We start from the raw sequence: 20506 nt of genomic DNA, 5'->3' as shown, positions 1-20506 counted from the left end.
ATTGTTCAAGTAACTTTATCCAAAAATATCTTTTTTTTTTTTTTTGCTAACTTCGAAGTTAATAACATAAATCTAACAAATTCTTCTCTGAGTATTATTTCTTTAAACCTGAACTGCTGGTAAGTCTCATGATGCTGACCTCTGCCTTGTCTTCCCTGCCACTCTGCAGGAATGGAACATTGCCAGGTGTACACAGATCTCAATGTCATAGCTGACTGTTATGTGAGGGTTAGAGTTAAAATATTTCTGTGAAAGTTTCCATGAAACTGTGGAAAGGCTTAGAACTTGAACAAAGTATAGTATTTGAGATCTGTGTAAACTTAGTAGTATTGTTTATCATACCATTGCTCTAATGCTAAGAGGAAAAATGCCAGAGAATGTTCAAAAATATTTTATACCTTTATTTATTTATTTATTTGTTTGCTTGTTTGTTTGTTTTATTATTTTTTATGTGGTGCTGAGGAATAAACCCAGTGCCTCACATGTGCTAGTCAAGTGCTCTACTACTAGGCCAAAACCACAGTCCCTTAATAAATATTTTTGATCAGAACAGAATTATATTCGGGGCCTAGTAACTTAGCTGGTTTTAATGGCCATTTTATATAATACTAAGATGCTGTTACATCTTTCATTAAAAATTAACAAGAAAAAAAAGATGACCAAAACAATACCAGGTTTTCTAGAGAGAATTCATAGATATAAAAGCATTAAATTAAAGACAATGTCTCAAAACCACAGTTACAATAAATCTTATATTATGGAGTTCGCTTTACACACCCAGGCATATTGTTTTAATGTACAGACAAATCAAATGTCTTCTCCATGCAATATTGCTTGTCATATGAATTTAGGATCAATGTGTTCTAACAGTGAAATAACAGGAGTATGCACTCCTTCCTGCTGCAGGCAATTGTTTAAAAGAAAGCTTGTCTTTTCTATATCAAGAACAACATTTTTTAATTTAGTTTAATTAATTTATTTATTTTTGGTACCAAGGATTGAACCCAGGGGCACTCAATCACTGAGCCACATCCCCAGGCCATTTTGGTATTTTATGTAGAGACAAGGTCTGCTGGGTTGCTTAGGGCCTTGCTAAATTGCTGATGCTGGCTTTGAATCTCAATCCTCCTGCCTCAGCCTCCTAAGCCACTGGGATTATAGGCGCCCAGCCAGCAACAACTCTTAACCTAAAACTATCAATATATTTCCTGTAGAACACTACCTATGCCTAGATATTTTTAATAACCCATTTTAGATGTTTTATTATTGCTAATAACTTCTAGAAACAAAGCAACAATAACAGAAAGTCCTTTATTTAGTGAAACTTCCTTTTAACTTACCCAATTTTATATACTTGATTTCATGGCCAAAAATTTCTTAACTAATCACTGAATCGGAATTTCAACTATGAATTTCTTACTTCTAATATTATAATGATTTAATATATTGATGAGTCTGAAAATCTGACCAGGCATATAAATGGAAAACCATGATAGACTTTTGTAAAATTGTCAGAATATAATATAGTTTGAGAGCATCAAGTGTATTTTCTAAATACACATGAGTTTTTGAGGAAAAGAAGGGATTTATTCATGTTTGTATTTCTTAGTATATAATGGGTCAAACAAACAAAAATATGTACCAAAGGATGCACACAAAGTTCCAAATATCATGCACTGAAGATTTTAATAACTGTGGAAAAGTTAACCACGATCTTTTTTTCAATAGCTGTGGAAAAGTTAACCATGAACTGAATTAATTTGCAAGAAAGTAGAATCTCCTACAAACCACTAAGAATATTTTCAAGCTCCTAGTGGCAAATGATTATTCTAACACAAATCATATACTTCAGGTTTGATAGGTTGGTCCTAAGGTTTTCACTCGAATGCAAAAATGTATTTGACAACTTTTTTAGTAGGATTCCTACCATGTACCAGACTTTTTCTGTGCATGAAGATACAAGCAGCTAAAAAGACTAAGAAAATATCACTCTTTAAGGAGTTTATATTCTAGTAAGAATAAATGAAATATAAACTGAAATCAAAGGAAAAAATCTAATGGGATCATACGAGATGATGATAAAGGGGTATGAAGGAAAGCAAAGGCAATTACACTACAGAAAGTGACAGAATAGTTGGGGTTGTGTATGCCATTTTAATGAAGGGTGATCCACGCTGCCTCTCTAATACAATAAGAGATATTCTATATTGTTTTCAAATTTTATGGCATGCTTTTGAATTTTAATTTTGCAGGGAATATTGTCACTTTGGTGATGCAGTAGCCTCAACAAAACTTCCCCTGCCTCCACTAGGGGTCGCGCGCGCGCGCGCGCGCGCGCACACACACACACACACACACACACACACACACACACACACACACACTCTGCTAACGTAAAACCAAGTGCTACTCTTCTGCACACCATTCCAAGATACTTTCTCAGAAGTATCAATTCCAGAGTAAAGGAATAGAGGCACACTCCAAAGGGCAACCTTCAAAAGCCTCTCTCCACCTGGTTGTCACTGGGCCATTAATATTGCTGTTAAAAAGAAGCAACAGCATCTAATGTGATGACAGCCAAAATGTATTGGGTATCCACCAAGTGCCAGGCCCTGAACTGCGTTCTTTAGGCTTTTTTCATCTCATATATTTCTCATAATATCCCTTTTCATATTATTTTATTGGTTTAGACAGCAATATTCGCAGGGTTAAATAACTTGCTCAGGGTCAAGCAGACAGCAAAGCCTCGGTTATCTCCAAAGGTCACCTGCCTCTGCATTGCTCTTATTCATATTCTCTCTCTCTCTCTCTCTCTCTCTCTCTCTCTCTCTCTCTCTCTCTCTCTCTCTCTCACACACACACACACACACACACACACACACACACACGTCAAGCAACTTCCTATTGAATACAAATGCACTAGAGGAGGGTTGTGCATTACACTTTGCACTTTGGTATGAATTAATTTATCATTCTCATAACTAACATGACTCTGTATCATGTACAGCCAGAGGAATGAGAAGTTGTGCTCCATTTGTGTATAATGTGTCAAAATGCATTCTGCTGTCATGTATTACTAATTAGAACAATTTTTTAAAAATTTATCATCTTCTTTCTTAAAAGCAAATATTAAAATAGAAAAAAAGATGGCTATGAGCTCATTAGGTAGCTACAGATATAATTAAAAGTTTTTCACTGTACATAAAGGTAAATTAATGGGGTGTAGGATATTTTCTTATAAGTCATAAAATTTTAAAAAATCAAGATGCTGTTTGCTAACTAGTTTCATTGTTGATGTTTTTTTTTCTTCTGTAGAAGGAAAAAACACACGTCAATGGTTTGTGTACTTCAATAGACATCTGCTGAATATCTGCTTTACAGTTCATGCTCCACTAGAAACCAGAGCAGATGCAAAATAAAACACAAAACACTTGTTTCTCACCTTCAAGAACCTAAGATCCACTGTGAGATAGGACGTGAACAAACACCTTTGTCAGTAGATACCTGGTTAACACAAAACCTTGCGTGCAGACGAGCCCTATTATATCTGGATGGATGAGAAAGAAGTACAGGAAGCAGTTGTACATATTGAACCAGTGTCACCCACTCAACCCTGGTAGACAATCAGGTAATGAGACAGTGCCACCATACTTCAAAACCCAAGACCTTTCCCATTATTTTATTCCAAAATAAAAATTATTTGAAATAACAAATTGCCTAGAAGGGTACCATGATTATTGAATCTATTATCCTTTCTAATGACACTAGGTATAAAATTTCCAAAATAAAATGTGTTCTATTGAATCAGACTGTACTTTACTGGATAAAATACTTGCTTTTCTAATTAATCTCTACCTCTGTTTTTATTGAGAAATATAAATGTACTATATGAATATTTTAAATATTGAAATAATTTAGGTACAAAATAAGAGTCACCCTTTGACTAATCCTTTCTTTCTCTTCCAGTCACTTAATATAAATTTCCCAAACTATACACACAGAGACACACACATATACTACACACACTTATACACACAATATATATACTATATTCCATTTCTATTCTAATACCTACACAAAATTTTATTTGAAAAGTTCAGATAGCTGAGACACAAAAATATATAAATATATAAATGATATAATAATAAATATATAATATAAATATATAAATAAATATAATCAAATCTGTATTTTTCCATCACTCATAAAACCCTGGAATGTATTAGGAAAGTAGTTAAAACTCCCACTCCCACCATATTATTTGAAGACATTCAACTTTCCTAATTTTTCATTATGATTATCATGCATTTATTTATATTTTATTATATATGTATCTATCCCTGTTTGTGGAGGTAGAGAAATCTCAGAAATTAATTCTTCATTATTTAGGTTCAAGGCTAAGTCCTATTTCCCATAGCCATTTAGATATCTACTTCAATACCTTTCAAGAAACAATATCCATGACTCATTTGTTCAAATATATATATTATAGATACCATTCCATGTCAGTATATATAGTCTGTATATGAATATCTGATTCTTTTAAACAGTTGTAGTTGTTCAAAAATATGAATCAATAATAATTCAACTGTTTTACCACCTGTAAGCATTTACATTGCTACAACTTTTGACCTTTTCATACAATATATGATTAATGATCTAGTAATTTTTGCATATATGCAGATATTTCTGTAGAACACAAACCTACAAATGAAATTGCTGGCTCAGAGAGTTCTTTTTTTAAAAAATTATTTATTTTTTAGGTGTAGATGGACACAACACAAAGCCTTTATTTTTTTTTAATGTGGTGCTGAGGATCGAACCCGGGTCCCACCCATACTAGGTGAGCGCTCTACCACTAAGCCACAATCCCAGCCCTTTGATAAATTTTAACAAATTTCCAATGCAGAAGTTTCAATCAGTGATACTGAAGCAGTTACACTTCCTTATTGAAGTAAATAATATATCCTACTTCAAATAAGTAATTCAAAAATGATTGGTTGATTTAGTAATTTTAATTATTAGGACAATATTGCACAAATATTTTAATGGACAGATGGGGTGGGAGATAGCAAGAGGTGTTATGCATGGAGGTCTAACGTAGGCTGTGATTGTTAAATTTTATCAGGTTTTGTGGTCAAAGAAAGTGACCAGTAAATCTTCTAAATTAGTGAAATTACTGATAGTTTGGCTCAAATCATGGGAATTTTTTTAATATGCTACAATTTTATTTTTTAAAATTATAAATTTATTTGATAGTGACTATCTTTATGTATCCTGACATACCACACACACATATATATACAGATATATATTATATGCTCACAAAAGTATATATATATATAGACCCACTTATATGTGCATATATAAGTATACATTTATATGTGTGTGTGCATATATGTGTTTGTATAATCAAGTCTCTTATTGGGTTATTTAATCCCTTTCTACATAAATTATTTATTCTATTCATTTGATATGTGCAATTCTAGAAAGAACATTTGAAATTTGACTACTATGACAATTCATTCTTTATTGGATTCCTAATTTCATGTAATTATTATCAAGTTATTAGTTTGTTATTCAGTTCTTCCAGTACTTTTGTTACCAATTTAATACATGTACTCTAAATAAAATATTTTATATATGCCTGCTATGAATTTCATTTCTTTCTTTCTTTCTTTCCTTCTTTCCTTCTTTCTGCTTTTCTTCCTACTTTTCACAGATGTACCTTAAAAGTTTAGGAAGTATATTATCATGGAATACAAATATTTCTAACTCTGTCTAACCCATATGATGTACCTCACTTTGAATTCTATTGTATCAGACATTAGAAATACAGTATCAATTTCCTGATGAGTATTTTATTGGTACACATTTTTCCCATCTTCCTCTGGGTCACCATTCTGTATCCTTTCATTCCTGTTGTGTCTCTTTCACAGATTATAGGAAGATTTTTAATCTCACCTGAGAATCTGGTTTGATAAGAATAATCCCACTATGTCTAGACTTGTTGCTGATATCTCCTTTTATATTTTATATTTTTCATGCTCTCATATGGTACCACCAACATACTGTTCTTAACTTTTGCTACATTAAATATCACTGACTATTTCTTATATTTCTCATTACACAGATTTAAATACCTTTCCATCAATATCACAGGTCAGAACCCATTTATTTCCCCCAAAATAATTACAAAACATCTGATATATCATTTTTATCTTCTCAGATTTTTCATCTCTTTATCTCATCTATCCATAAATAGAAATCATTTTACCTTCCAATTAACCAATTTTCTAACTTTCTTTGATCTTTCTATTAGGCCATCTGCCTAATTATGTAGATTCCTTAGAAAACTTGGAATGGAACCACCATTTGACCCAGTTATCCCACACCTCAGTCTATACCCAAAGGACTTAAAATCGTCATACTATAGTGACTCAGCCACATAAAAGTTTATAGCAGCTCAATTCACAACAGCTAACTTATGGAACCAAACTAGGTGCCCTTCAACAGATGAATGGATTAAAAAATGTTGTATCTATACACAATAGAATACTACTCAACTATAGAGAAGAACGAAATTATGGTATTTGGTGGTAAATGGATGGAACTGGAGACTATCATGCTAAGTAAATAAGTCAATGTACCTTAAAAGTTTAGGAAGTATATTATCATGGAAATAATATACTCAAAAACCAAAGACTGAAATTTTTTTGATATGTGAATGATAACACTCAATAAGGGGTGGGGGAAGGAAGAGTAGAAGTGCACTGGATTAAACAAAGAGGAATGAAGGGGAGCAGGGGGCAGTGAGAATAGGAAAGACAATAGAATGAATCACATGTAACTTTCCCTATGATCATATATGTACACATGACCAGTGTAACTCCACATTATGAACAGCCACAAGAATAGGAATTTATGCTCCTTGTATATATGATATGTCAAAATATATTCTACCATCCTATATATCTAAAAAGAACAAAGGAAAATAATTTTTAAAACTTTAAGAAATTATGTTTCAAGGCTAAGAACAGTTTTATTAAAATTTTTATTTAAAAATAATTGTAGACTCATCTACAGTTACAAGAAAGAATGCAAAGAAATCCCAATTTATGGAAACACCATTCTGCCACTGCAGAATCACACCACCACCAAACACCAATATTGACACCAGCGAGTCAAGGACATGGCCAGCACCACTTGAACCCCTCACATTTAAAGTATTTCCACCTCCTTTCCTCTTCCCCCTACCTCACCCTTGACATGTGGAAATCACAAATCTCTTCTCCGTTTTCATAATATTGTTACTACTGCAGAAATGGAATCACATAGCATGTAAACTTCTGAATTCTTTTTTCACTCAGTGGGGAATCTGTCCATGTTATGTGTGCATTGATAATGCATGTTATTGAACAGTATTGTATTATGTGTGTACACAGTGTGTTTAGCCAATTAACCTGTTTCCTATTTGGGGCTATTAGAATGAAGGTACAAAACTGTCTTCCACAGTGGTTGTCCAGTTCTGTGTTCCTGCTGTCAGCATGTGGAGGTCCCACTTGCTTCACATCTTTACCAGCACTTATCAAGGTCAGTCTAACTTCAGACATTCCAGTGAGTGGGGAGGAGTTTTAGTCTGCATTTTTTAATGATGATGAGCAGCTACTCCTGCACGTGTTCTGTCACCTGCAGACATCATCTTATGGAAAGTGTTCGATCATTTTTCCTACTTTTTAATTAGGACTTTTTATTATCCAAGAATTGTATTATAGGTACAAGTCCTTTTTCAGATGTACATTGTCCCAGTGTATTTTCTTAACAGTGCCTTTGGAAGAGAAAATGTTGAATTTTGGATAAGTCTACTTTCATGATTTATTTTATTTATAATTAATATATTTGTGTCAGATTTAAGTGATATTTGCCAAATTCAAAGTCACCAGAATCATCTCCTACATTCTCTTTTACAAATACAAATTTTTACATTTAGGTGTATAATCCATTTCAAGTTCATTTCTGCATGTTTAGGTAGAGATTAAAGTTCCTTTTTTTGACATACATTTATTCAATTGTTTTACACCATTTGTTTCAATGATTCAACAGATTCCCTTCAAATGACCATGGGCTCCATGTTTTAGATTGGTCCATACATCACTCTTTCTTTGCACCAATACTGCTCTGTCTTTATACTTACAGCCATTTTAATGAGAGCTGAAGCCAAATAGGATATGGGATTCCAAATGTTAAAAGTATTAAGTCTCCCAATCCATAAATAAGAATATCCCTCTTGATTTCTTTAGGCCTCTTTAAATCCTTCTCAAGTATGTTTTATAGTTTTCAGGATAGAGATCTTATATGTCATCTAAAAAATAAATTCCTATATATTATTATTATTATTATTATTATTGATACTGGGGATTGAACTCAGGGACACTCAACCACTAAGCCACATGCCCAGCCCTTTTTTGTATTCTATTTAGAAACAGGGTCTCATTGAGTTGCTTAATACCTTGCTTTTGCTGAGGCTGGCTCTGAACTCTCAGCCTCCCAAGCTGCTGGGATTACAGGCATACAGCACCATGCCCAGTCCTGTGTATTAATTTTAATACCATTATAAAGAATGGTATTAAAGAAAACAAATAGCTAAATAAATATAGGGAAATATTTGCTCAGATGTTTCTTCAAAGATATATTGAAGGCAAATCATCTCATGAAAAGATAACAAGTGGTATTAATCATGAGATAAACATAAATTATTAAAATATCATTTTACAATATTTATATATAAATTTTATATATTAAATTATATTTTAATAATTTACATTTTAATAATTTTGCAAATTATTAAAATATCATCATTAAAATAATAATGAGATATTTCATATGACCATTATTAAATTTAGTTTGCATGTCAAGTTTTGATAAGAATGGAAAAACTGAAATTCTTCTACAGTTTTCACAGAAATGTAAAATTGTACACATACTTTTTCAACCTAGTGCACACGTTTCTTAAAATTTTTAACATGTTTCTGCCATCTGATCTATTCAACATACTCTATTTATTTACCCAAGAAAAATGAAAACATATATCCATACAGTATATGACTCAGCAATAAAAATAATGAACTATTGATACATGCTGCAATGTGGATGAATAACACCAAAGCAATTGTTAAGTCATTGCCACCATCACCACCAACCCTTTAAAAAAGAGTACTAGGTGTAGGATTCTATTTACATAAAATTCTAGAAAATGAAAAAAGAATCCATAGAGATATAGAGGACATTAGTATTTGCTTAGGGATGTGGACAGAGTGAGGAGGGGTTGGAGGAATTACAAAGGAGCATTCTAGACAACAGAAGAAGGAAGAGCAAATTGGGAGGGGTCCAACTGCATTGCAGCATTTAATATACATTCTAGAAAATTCTAAGCAATATTTCCCCTACATGTTATTTGACTGGGTCCCCCTTTGAGTAGGGAGTTGCTAATGGGATTGTAGTAAGAGGTGCAGCCTCTAAGAGGATGATTGGGTTACAAGGGTTGCTCTCTCATTAATGGGATTCGTTTATTTTAAAAGAGGTTTCAGGCAGCATATGGACAGTCTGCCATACTACCTTCTGCCACATAAGGACACACAAGAGAGAAGAAGCCTCTCACCAAACCAAATGCCAGCACCTTTATCTTGGACCTCCCAGACTCTAGAACTGTGAGAAATGAATTTATATTCCTATAAATTATTTTAGCAATAACTTCCATATACAAACATTGATAAAATTCCAAACTGAATTTTACATAATTTACTATTTTAAAAAACCCAATGGATGAACTTTTTGTAAATACTCATTTCCTGGATATAGTTTTTTATTATTTTTAATATTTTTATTTTGAAATAATTTAAAATTTGTAGAAAAGTTACATGAATACTACTAAAGATCCCATTTAATTTTATTAACTTTCCCAATAATGCCCTTCAGAGTAGCAGTCAACAAATTTAGAATCCTATTTTGCACTTGTCTTGTATCCTCAGTCTGAGGCCTCCCTTAACTACTTCACCACTTAACATTTCTGAAGATGTTAGGAAACCATTTTGTAAAATTTCCTCATTAGATTTATTGGCTATTTTCTAATTATTCAATTAGAATCATATGTGATTGGCAGGAATATTGCAATGCTATGTGTTTTTTAATTGCATCCAGTGTAGGGCATACAATATTAGTTTGTCCCATCACCTGAGCAAAGTGGCATCTGCCAAGTTTCTTTTGTGTAAAGTTACTTTTTCCCTTTGGAATCAACAAGTATTTTGTAGGAAGATAATTACAGAGTATGTAATATCTTATTGTTCATCCTATTTTCACCCATTGGTTTTAGCATCAATATTTCTTGCCTGAATCATCACCCATATGGTTTTCAAGTAATGATTCTCTAATTCCATTATCCCTCTGCTTTTATTAGCTGACATTATAAGGTAAAACTTTCTCTTCTCTCCAGGGATTGAAAACATTCTGTTTTCCATTATAACCTAGTAAAAGAAAAACACCCTTATTCACAAGCAGCCTGTTACTATCATTCTTTATTTTGATCCTCAGGCTGTCTTAGGGTTAGGAGCCTTTTCAAGTTGGCTTCTGAGTCCTTTTGACACATCCTTATCATTCTTTACTTTCTGATATAAGATGTTCCAGGTTCATTCATCTCCTATTTTCTCAGCCCCAAACCAGGAACCAAACTGCTCCAGTTGGTTTTACTAGTAGAGAATGGTATTTAGAAACCAAAATCTGGATATTAGGTGTGCTCATTACTATTAAGGTGTTACTATTCACATTGTCATGACAGACAGAGAAATAAATGCAGATGCAAGCACTTCAGTGTATTCAAATATCTACAAATATATTTCTATTATATCTACACCTACTTACATTATTGAAAGGCATGAAATCACATCAATAACTCCAATTTCAATCCAGTACAAGGTTCATTCTCTTATCCCCATTTAATCTTTGTGACTTCTATCACCAATACTGACTTACATGATTTTCAACATATTTACTTATTTTCTCAATGCCTTGGCCTCACTTCATTTATCACAACTCTCTTGGCCCTGCCAGGCCATTGTCCCACTCGGCCCCCTTCTTTAATCTTGCCCTGACACTCCTAGGCCAATTGCCCCAACTTAGCTGTTATCTTTGCATGGCTCTGCCTAATGGCTCATTAATTTAATTAAGGAAAGAAAGAAGGGAGGAATATTCATATTTCCACTGATCACATTCTTTTAGAAAAGACCCCAAAACAATTTGTTTTCAGATATATTGATGCCACTTTTGGTATGCTTCTCTTTTATTATTTTAAAAGTGATATATTTTTTGTATTAAATATTTAGTTGTTTTCTTTCTTTATAAACTGTTCAAAAATAAAATATATCATGGCAGAAATGAAAGAAAATTTATTTTTAAGGTTATTTTGAAGTAAATGCATGATAAACATTTAATTTTAAGCAAAATTTTATTAAGAACGGCTTTGTCTGTAGTTCCTCCAAATGCTCTGGGATTATGAAAATGAGTGCAAATTTATATAGAGAAAAAGTTTTTACAACTTCAGGCTTTGGGACTGACACCCTAACCAAGATTTCACCAAAGATATTTACAAACCATTAAGTTGAGCAAATTACGAGTTTGAAGCTTTTAATTTTATCATTTCTCCTATGAAAGCATTTTCCTACTTATTAAAATGTCATTTTTATATTTCTAAAGGCTGAGTTTCACCTTCAGCCCTAAGCGAGTAACTATTATCCTTCTTATACTCCTCGACACTGCCCTCCCTACTACAGCCATAAATCTGACCAAAATCAATGCAGTACTTGTTTTCAGGCATTGAGCAACAGCCAGGCCAGGACTGTGATCCCTAGGAGAACTGAAGCAATGTTCTCCTATCCCACAAGCATTGAGCAACAGCCAGCCCAGGACTGTGATCCCTAGGAGAACTGAAGCAATGTTCTCCTATCCCACAAGCTCTCTGATGAGGGAGGGGGCATTTTTCAGACTATTATTTAGGGAGGTGAACAAAGGAAAGTGATGGGCTTGGTAAAGGGGGAAGCAGAATGGAATCGGGGTTGCCAACGTGGCAGGAACCAGACAAGAGTGAGCTGTGCAGCAGCCAAGGGTATCAGGAGGCAGGCTGAGGGATGCTCAGGAGTCCTCCTCCAGACATGCATGTCAGCCAGTTCATGCGCAGTTAGCCCATGTGAACTCGGAACTAATAAAGATGATGACAAAACTGTGCCATTGGCAGACCACTCTTGGAGAAGTGCGGAGGGTTTGTCTTGCCATGTCTTCAAGATAAAGAGACTTGAGAATTCTCTGGAAGTTTTATGAAGACTCCAATTATTCTTCTTTTTAATAGTTTAGGATTTCATACTCTTGTGAGTGTGATCAATCCTGAACCAAAGCATATGATTTCCTTGCACACCCGTCAAACCATAATCTTGAAGTAATTAGTGTATTTATCTAAGAGGAATGGGAAAAATTAAAATTGTATACCACTTTATGTTAAAGTAAGGCATTATGATGTTCCAAATCATATAATCTCTCAGGAATTAAGCCAAACTGCTTACAATACATATTGTAAACAAACTACTTTAATCAACTAAGTGGCTATATGCCAGATAATTATTCAACTTCAGAATTTCTGACTGACAATTTGACTACTAACTAGCCAGCCTCAGGTTTTAGACAAGTTTCATATTTACACTATGCATCTTGCTCATGTATGTTACAAAAATACTGTATTTTGGTCAGACCCAAACCATTATACACCTGCCTATTATCTAAGGAAACAAAGTAAGTAGGACTAGAGTTCTATCTTATTTCAGCAAAGTCAAGAATTCCTTACAGACTTATTCCCAAGGTGTTCCCTGCTTGCCTGCCCCAATAAAGCCAGTAAGACCAGTAAAATTATTATATCTTACAAAAATTTCAAAGAGTTTGTGAAATGCAATTTTCACCTTACATATTTTTTATTGAATTAAAACATCATTAATGAGCACTCTCAATTATTTTTTAAGATGGGCACAATATTGTTTATTTTATTTATTTTTATGTGGTGCTGAGGATTGAACCCAGGGCCTCACATGTGCAAAGCAAGAGCTCTATCACTGAGCTATAACCCCAGCCCTCTCAATGATTTTTAGGCATCGTTTTTAAAGCCTTAAAACATCTTTGACGGGGAGAGTTATGAACTAAAGTCAAATTCCATACGTTTGATTTTAGGATGAACTCATCTACTGTGTATAACTATAAAGCTCTAATAAAAATATTATACTAAAAAAATCTTTGATCACATCCAAAGTATAGTATAAATTTATGCTCCTAAATCACTTGGAAACAAAATTAATTTCAACTCAAGTCATTTTTGGAACACCATATTGCATTCAACACTATTATAAGTTTCTCAAATGATAAGATATTAGAAATAAACTAAGAAAGTAACTAACCAAACTAAGCCAATAAACCTTATAGGTTAAAAAAATTTGAGTTATTTTAAATACAATATGAAAGTTATCTTTGTTATTGTTTTAAATAGTCTTCATACATTCTCTTTAAAGTGTCTCACTCCAAAAATTTTTCTTAAAACATTCCTAACTTATAAAATCTACAAAGGGACATACCATCTGCATATTTTCAAAACTATGAAGGAAGTCTGTGTCATCAGCCACAGTGCCTCAATACTACAAATAACAACAACAAAGTACTGGTGATAAAATTAGGAAGTGCTTAATTTGTGATTGGCCAAAGGAGATTTTAGCTTCTGTCATTGTCTCTTAAAATGTGCCTCAGGAATTAAAATTGTAATAATCCTTTGTGCTGCTTCTTAGTAAACTCAGATTCCCGGGCACCTCCTCTGACCTACTGAATCAGTTATGGAACCAATGAGTGAGATCCTGGGAATTAGACCAACAATGTGCCCTTCATGGGTGGTATCTCTACCAGTTTTCTAGCATGAAGGAAAATAGTCTACAAGTTAGTGAGATGTTCAGATTTTTCAACGTATAATTCTACTCTCAAAACCAAGCTATCATGATGAAAACTGTTGCCTGAGGATCTGTGTCCCAACCTGCTTTTAGTAGAATAGAACTTGTGCATTTTCCCCTTCAATTATATAAAGTGCACATCAACCCTTAAAAATTAACTACTCATCACTGCAATCCATGCTAATGGGTTCCAAGCTTATGTAATATGTATTCAATAAAATACAAAGCATTTTTTTTTTGGTGAGGAGACCTAAAGCTTTTATGAGACAATTTTGATAGCATTTAAAACTATTCAGTGCAGAATAAACTGGTGAGTATTTAAAAGAGGGAGCACTGGGTAAATATCAAATTGGGCTTATTTCATAATTATGTAGAAAGTTTACCTATATTCCAAATACCATTTTTATTACTTGGAAAGAATCTTGGGAATTTTTTAATTAGTTAAATGAGAACAGAATCTATTAAAAACAATTCACTTATTTTTCCATCAATAATTGTGCTTTATATTCTAGGAAAGCAGCCAGCAAATAGACACTCTAAATGTATTTGTGATTCTTTTAGCTCAGTTAATATACTATTGCAAAGGGTTATTATGTTTTGCTTCTACCTTTTTTGTTCTTGCTACATGGGATTTATGGACTGTCAGTAATCACTAACAACAACAAAAAAATTCTATTAGCTTCAGAAAGTCTATCTTGCTACCCTTTTTAACAGAAAGACTTCCTTTGCTAATGCTTTTGTCAGAAACAAAAATCGTAGGGCTTGGTGACCCCTTTCAGAAAGCTTCTGTTGAAACAATGATCCTATCTTTGGAGACACTACAACATTAACTTAAAGTTGGGAGGAAAACTTCAGAGATCTTGCAAACCTTGGTTATTTAAAATCGATCCTCAAAATAAATAAATAAAATGAAATAACATCGATCCTTCTTAGGGAAAAGACCTATTTGACCACATCAGTGCTCTCTTCTCCCTTTTTGTGCGCGGGGCATTGATTCGCACCCCCCCCACACACACACACACCCTTTTTAATTTTTTTTTCCTCTCTCTCAACAGATCTCTTTCCTTTCTCTTCAGTCCCAGAAAAACTGCTCCATTTTCTGCTACCTCCAGTGCACCCTCTTCCCCATTGTGTCTGGCTCAGTCACTGAGGCACACCACCACCCCCCCAATGGTTACAGTTGTCTCTGGGGGTGGGGGCCACCGGGGACACCCTGTCTCTCCTAGGTATCTCTCCACCCTGAATGCCCCAGCTGAATAGCTGAACCAAGATAGGAGGAGAAGGAACCTTTGGCGTCTCTCCCCATTGGGCCTCAGCACCTGCCCATCTACCTGCCCCATATGCCCGCCCAACCCCTGCCCAGCGCCCTGGCAACCAGCGAGACGCTGTGCTGATGCTAGGTTTGTCTCTGGTTCTCATTTTTTTCGTCCTCCCGCTCTTTTTTTCTCCCACTGTGTTTTTGTCATTGATTCTTTGATGGCGAAAGAAAACAGCTCAGAGCTATAGTTGTTTCCCATGAATAAGCGAGGGCTTTTTCCAAAACCTTTCTCCGTGTCTTTCTCCCCCTAACGCAGGTAGACTGCAATGCAAAGGGCTCCTCTTTCAGCCAGTGATGGGTATCAGTCTCCCAGTTTGCCAGATTGACTCAACAAACCCTCACCTACTGAAACCTATCCCTTGCCAGTTAAGCTTTCTTCCAGTTAACCATATTCCTTCCCACTGTTAAGCACCTCCTCCACCTTTTCGGGTTCCACTACCGCCCACATATTTAAAAAGAAAAAAGAAAATCCAACAGGCAAGATAGTGTGAAAGAAAGTGTGCATGTGTAAGATAGTCTGAGTGTGTGCATCTGTGCCTATCACCTCTCAATTTGTCCGGGTCCCACACACGTGGCCACCCAGGCGCAGGACAAGTCAGGCAGATGCTGGGCGCTACCGAGCCTACCTGTCCGCGTCCAGGTAACTGGCGAAGTGCCCGCGGGGCTGCGTTCCAGGACACCTGGGCTGAGCAGAACTAGCCAGTGAACTGAGGCTACAGGGAGCCCTTTCCCGCGCGCGTTCTCCCACCCTCTTTCCCTTGAGGGGTATTCTGGTTGTTTCTACACCCCTTCCCCCCAAAGACAGCGGGACTATCCTCCTCCACATTGCCTTACCTCAAACAGAGGACCGATCTTGTTCTTCTCTAGGTAAGCCTGGATACGGGTTTGCTGATGAGACGCCATGGACACGCTGAATCGGCCGCGAGAAGACCGCGCGACTGTGCGTCTCCGTGGGGGACAACCCTCCTTTGCCCCGAAATGGGGCCGGGACAGGAGCTTAGGAGCCTCAGCAACCCTGGCGCGGCTGGTGCCACCCTCGGCGCGGGCGTGGGCAACAACCCCGGGAGAGGCGAGGTCGTGGGGCGCTGAGTGCCGGAAACCCGGGCGCTGTGCCGCCAACTCAGACAACTCCAAGGCGAGGGGAGAACTCATTCAGCGGGTTCTCTTCCTCACGCCCACCCGCGCCAATCTCCGCAGCGCCAGCGCCGAGGGGAAATTCGAGGCAGAGGCTCGTCTCTCCTCTGGGCGGCAGCAGCAGGAATCAGGGGGTGGGAGGCGATCGCGGAGACGCTGCTCCTCCCAGCGGGCGCCCAGGGGCGGCGAGCAGGAGTGTGCGTACTGGGACGCGCGATTGTGTGCGCCCCTCTCCCAGGTTACAGGAACAAACAGCCCGGGCTTCTCCCAGAAGCTGGGCTCGCCCTACCAGCCGCTCCCTAGCGACAGCGCCTCTCAAAAAGCCAATGGTGAAGGTGCTTCTTTCAAAGTGCACATAAATCTGGTCCTTGTTGGCTACTCCTTGGCAGCTACAATTGCAGTTCGGAAGGGGATTGTCCCCACTGTCCTTTTGGGGGCCTCTCCCAGGCACCTGTGCTTTGCCTGTACTAACTCAGGGTCCAAGAAGGGAATAGAAGTGAGCAGGTGCGTGGGTCGAAGGGTTTGCCGCGAAAACGAAGTTGCTTTCCTTAAAATACCAAAAACAAAAACCTGGCTTGCCTGGAGCAAGTCAACGGGCGAATGCAAGCTGAGAACCGGTCAAAAACTCCCCAAAGTGCTGACCCCAAAGGCTGAAACAAAGCTGCTTCAGGATCTGACAGGGCAAAAAAGATCAAAGTGAGCCAGCCCTCCCTTTCAAATCTATATCTCTAGCTACATCCCATACGCTACACTCTTTCTCTTAATAATGTTTACTCTGGATACATTGTGTCTCCTTAAATGTAGCCAGTACCTTTCTTATTATGCAGGGATTTCCGAGTTGAAGATCTACAGACAACACAGGTTTCTTCACAGAGGTCTTTCTTGTGAAATGAAACACTGACGCCCCAGTGTCGATTTTCCTGGTTTCCTAATCATTATGATTATTTGCTGCCAAAATCATAACACTTGCATTAATAAATATGAATATTTATATTAATGGGAATCATTTTTCTTAGCAGACTACACTGGTATAGATTCTTTCTGTCTCCACTATTCTGGATTTCTGTGACTCATAATTTCTTTATTGGTGACCCACCTTTTCTTCTGTATTTTAAGTGATAGGTGACAACATGCAATAGTTAGGATTAGAATAGAATATTTCAGAAAGTATTTTTAATGCCAATTAATAATTCAGATATAAGAAATCTGCCAGATGAACTAAGGAGCTTAACCCATCACTGATAACCTGAAATGGACACGATTTGAGATGGAGAAAATGTCCTAGCTGTTACTTTCACAGTTAAACTTAGGTCATCTGCCCGAGAATTAATCAAATATCAGTGAGGTTCCCAGGGTTAAAACATGCTTTCCACTGTGGTTCAAAGGTATACTTTGATGTATTTTTTTAATATTCTCAGGAGTTATTAAATACAGAGTGACTACCAACACTTGTTATAAGAATAACATGATTGTTAATAACCATGGAGAATAACCATATGGAAAAACCATCTATGACCCAGCTTTAAAGTCAAGTAATTTTGATATACCTGGAAAAATCAGTCTGCCATCCTTCTGAAAGCAGAGTCATTCTCCTCTAGAAGACCTAAGGAGGAGCATTCTTTACAAATAATTAATATAATTACCAAGTTTTCACCATGCTCAGAGCATGGCACAAAGGGTCTTGGATAGAATAGACAAAGCTTCATCTAGTAAAATGCCTATGTATTAAGAAGAGAATCATAAAGATACACATAACCATTTATGTATATTAAAACATGAACATCCCAAAATTACATATCTAAAATTTCTGAAATATTTTCAAAGGCTTTCAAAGCCTACATCAAATGCCACCTCCTCCACAAAGCATTTTCCTGGTTCTTTACACTTATCCTTAAATCTGAGATCATTGCTATGGTATTTCTTGCTCTTCCTCTCCATGGCAGACAACATGTAAGAACTGAGAATTCAAAGGCAAAAGGCTTGTCTTTCTCCTCAGGTGTTCAGTCTTCTTGGGACAATTGGCATATATACAAATAATGGAGGCATTGTACACATAGAGTTATGTAAAATATGCTGATTCTACTGATAAAGTAAAAGAGTTGTGCTTGCTATCTTAAGGATTGACTCACAACCTAAGAACGCAGATGGGCAGTGAGATCCACTTGGGCAGAGCAAGAACACACTCAGGCTAGAACAAAGTCAGCCACCCTCTTCTAGACCACCCAACCCAGAAAATGGAGAGCAGAAGAAAGAAGAGATAATGATTAACAAGGAAACAGAAAAACAAGGAGTAAGCAGAAGTTTGAATTTCATCCAGAGAAAATAATTGAGCTTCAGAAATTTTTTCAATTCTTTTTCACAGGGTAATTTGAGTTTTCCTAGACATGCCAAAATTTTTATAGGAGAATTATCCTTGGGAAGTGGGTGGTGAGCAAAAGTTCGGGGTCAAGTCTGGCAGCTTCTTTCAGCTGAGGGACTTATAAATCACAATCCAGAAGTAAATATTTCCTGCAAAGCTACCTTTAGGTCTTATTTTCTAAATAAATTAATCAGTCTGGAAAGACTATTCTTCTTAGAACTGCTGGAAAGAAAGTACAGAGCAGGATCAAGATCATATGCTTTATATCCTAATCAATAATCATTTGGTTGTACAATTTGATTGTACTTTCCATAAAGAATCTGGTTTTTTATTTGCTTGTTTTGGTTTTGTTTGGTGGAGTTGTTTGGTACCAGGGATTGAACATAGGGGCGCTTAACCACTGAGTTCCATTCCCAGCCCTTTTGATATTGTATTTTGAGATGGAATCTCTAAGTTGCTGAGGCTGGCTTTCAACTTGCAATTCTCTTGCTTCAGTCTCCTGAGCAGCTGGGTATACAGTTCGAGCAAAGTTTTGAAGGAAGAGTAAAATTTTAAAGTTTTTCAGGGTTTATGTTTTTGTTTTTGTTTTTGGTGGATTGAGGATGGGGATAAAATATCAGGCTTTGGCATTAAAAATATTATGTGCAAAGGTACAGAGGTACACAAGGGTTGATGGTGAGGAGCAACAGGTATATATGGTGAAAGAGCATCATGTGAAGTTAAAAACCAAACAGAATTCAGTTTTTTGAAGGTCTTAATCTCCTTAAGAAATGACTTACATTTCTTGGGTGATGAGAAGGAACTACTTGGATTACAGAATCCATAACAAATGATGTTACCAGCATTAAGAATGGGAGTGTGGGAATGGAGAAAATGGGATGTGTTCAACATGCATTGTATTTAAGGATAAATCTATCCATCAATGCATAGAATGAGATTATACAAGAAATTCAAAGGTGGTACTGATTTCTGAAATAAGATAAGAGATGAAAATTATTTGCTGAAGTCACCTAATGTATTGGGGAAGATTATAATTCATGTTTTTCAAATGCTAAAGTTGAAGCTGTTTCCACTCTCTACTCTGAAACTTGAAGATCTGTCAAGAATTGGGTTTATAGATATGAGCATTCCTTGTGGAAAGAGCCATGCCTCATGACCTGGCATGTAGCAGGTACTCCATAAATAGCAGTTAAATGAATTGATCTAGTCTTTAGAACTAATGCAATCCAGCTATGTTCTTTCAGGCTAAACTTTATCTATGACTCATGGCATTTAAAGTCTGTTTTGTTTCATTTAGTTAATTGCATGCATATTTTGGTCTCTCTTTTAAACTGCCAACTCTCTAAAAATCATGAATTGTATCTCAATAATTTTCTTAGACTTTACAGCATGTAATATACTATATCTTCATATAGTCAATTCTTCATATTTTTAATTAAGATTCCATTGCCTTATGTTTTAATAATTTGTATCACCTAGTTCAACTAAGATACAATGAAAAGTAACCATGGCTGGGATTGAATTTAACAACTTCTTTCTGCATTACAACTCAGTACCTTTATTCTCCTTTCCCCTTTTTTGGCTTGGGTACAGCATGAAAGGGCCATTTTTTTTAGTGAGACTGTTCTGACCTCATTGTGTTATAAGAGTCCCTGTCAGCATAATTTACAAGTA

General features: G+C 36.1%; 1 protein-coding gene across 11 annotated transcripts in view; it reads right to left on the bottom strand.

Annotated features, from left to right (window-relative positions):
• The window catches only part of C7H8orf34 (chromosome 7 C8orf34 homolog), a 499329-nt gene extending 482567 nt beyond the window's left edge, over positions 1–16762 (bottom strand). For 6 of the 11 annotated variants that reach the window (XM_040294025.2, XM_078017137.1, XM_021724883.3 and 3 more), the window contains exon 1: positions 16174–16760. In XM_040294025.2, coding sequence (XP_040149959.2) covers positions 16174–16491 — 318 coding nt within the window. In that variant the 5' untranslated portion in view covers positions 16492–16760. Of the gene's footprint in view, positions 1–16173 lie in introns of all 11 variants that reach the window. The other 5 variants (XM_040294028.2, XM_078017143.1, XM_078017141.1 and 2 more) reach the window with 4 other exon arrangements.
• Positions 16763–20506: the final 3744 nt, after the last annotated feature.

Source organism: Ictidomys tridecemlineatus, chromosome 7 (genome assembly GCF_052094955.1).
Source record: "Ictidomys tridecemlineatus isolate mIctTri1 chromosome 7, mIctTri1.hap1, whole genome shotgun sequence".
NCBI lineage: Eukaryota > Metazoa > Chordata > Mammalia > Rodentia > Sciuridae > Ictidomys > Ictidomys tridecemlineatus.
Note: the sequence above shows the minus strand (reverse complement) of the source record. Positions and strands in the feature narration are given on the sequence as shown.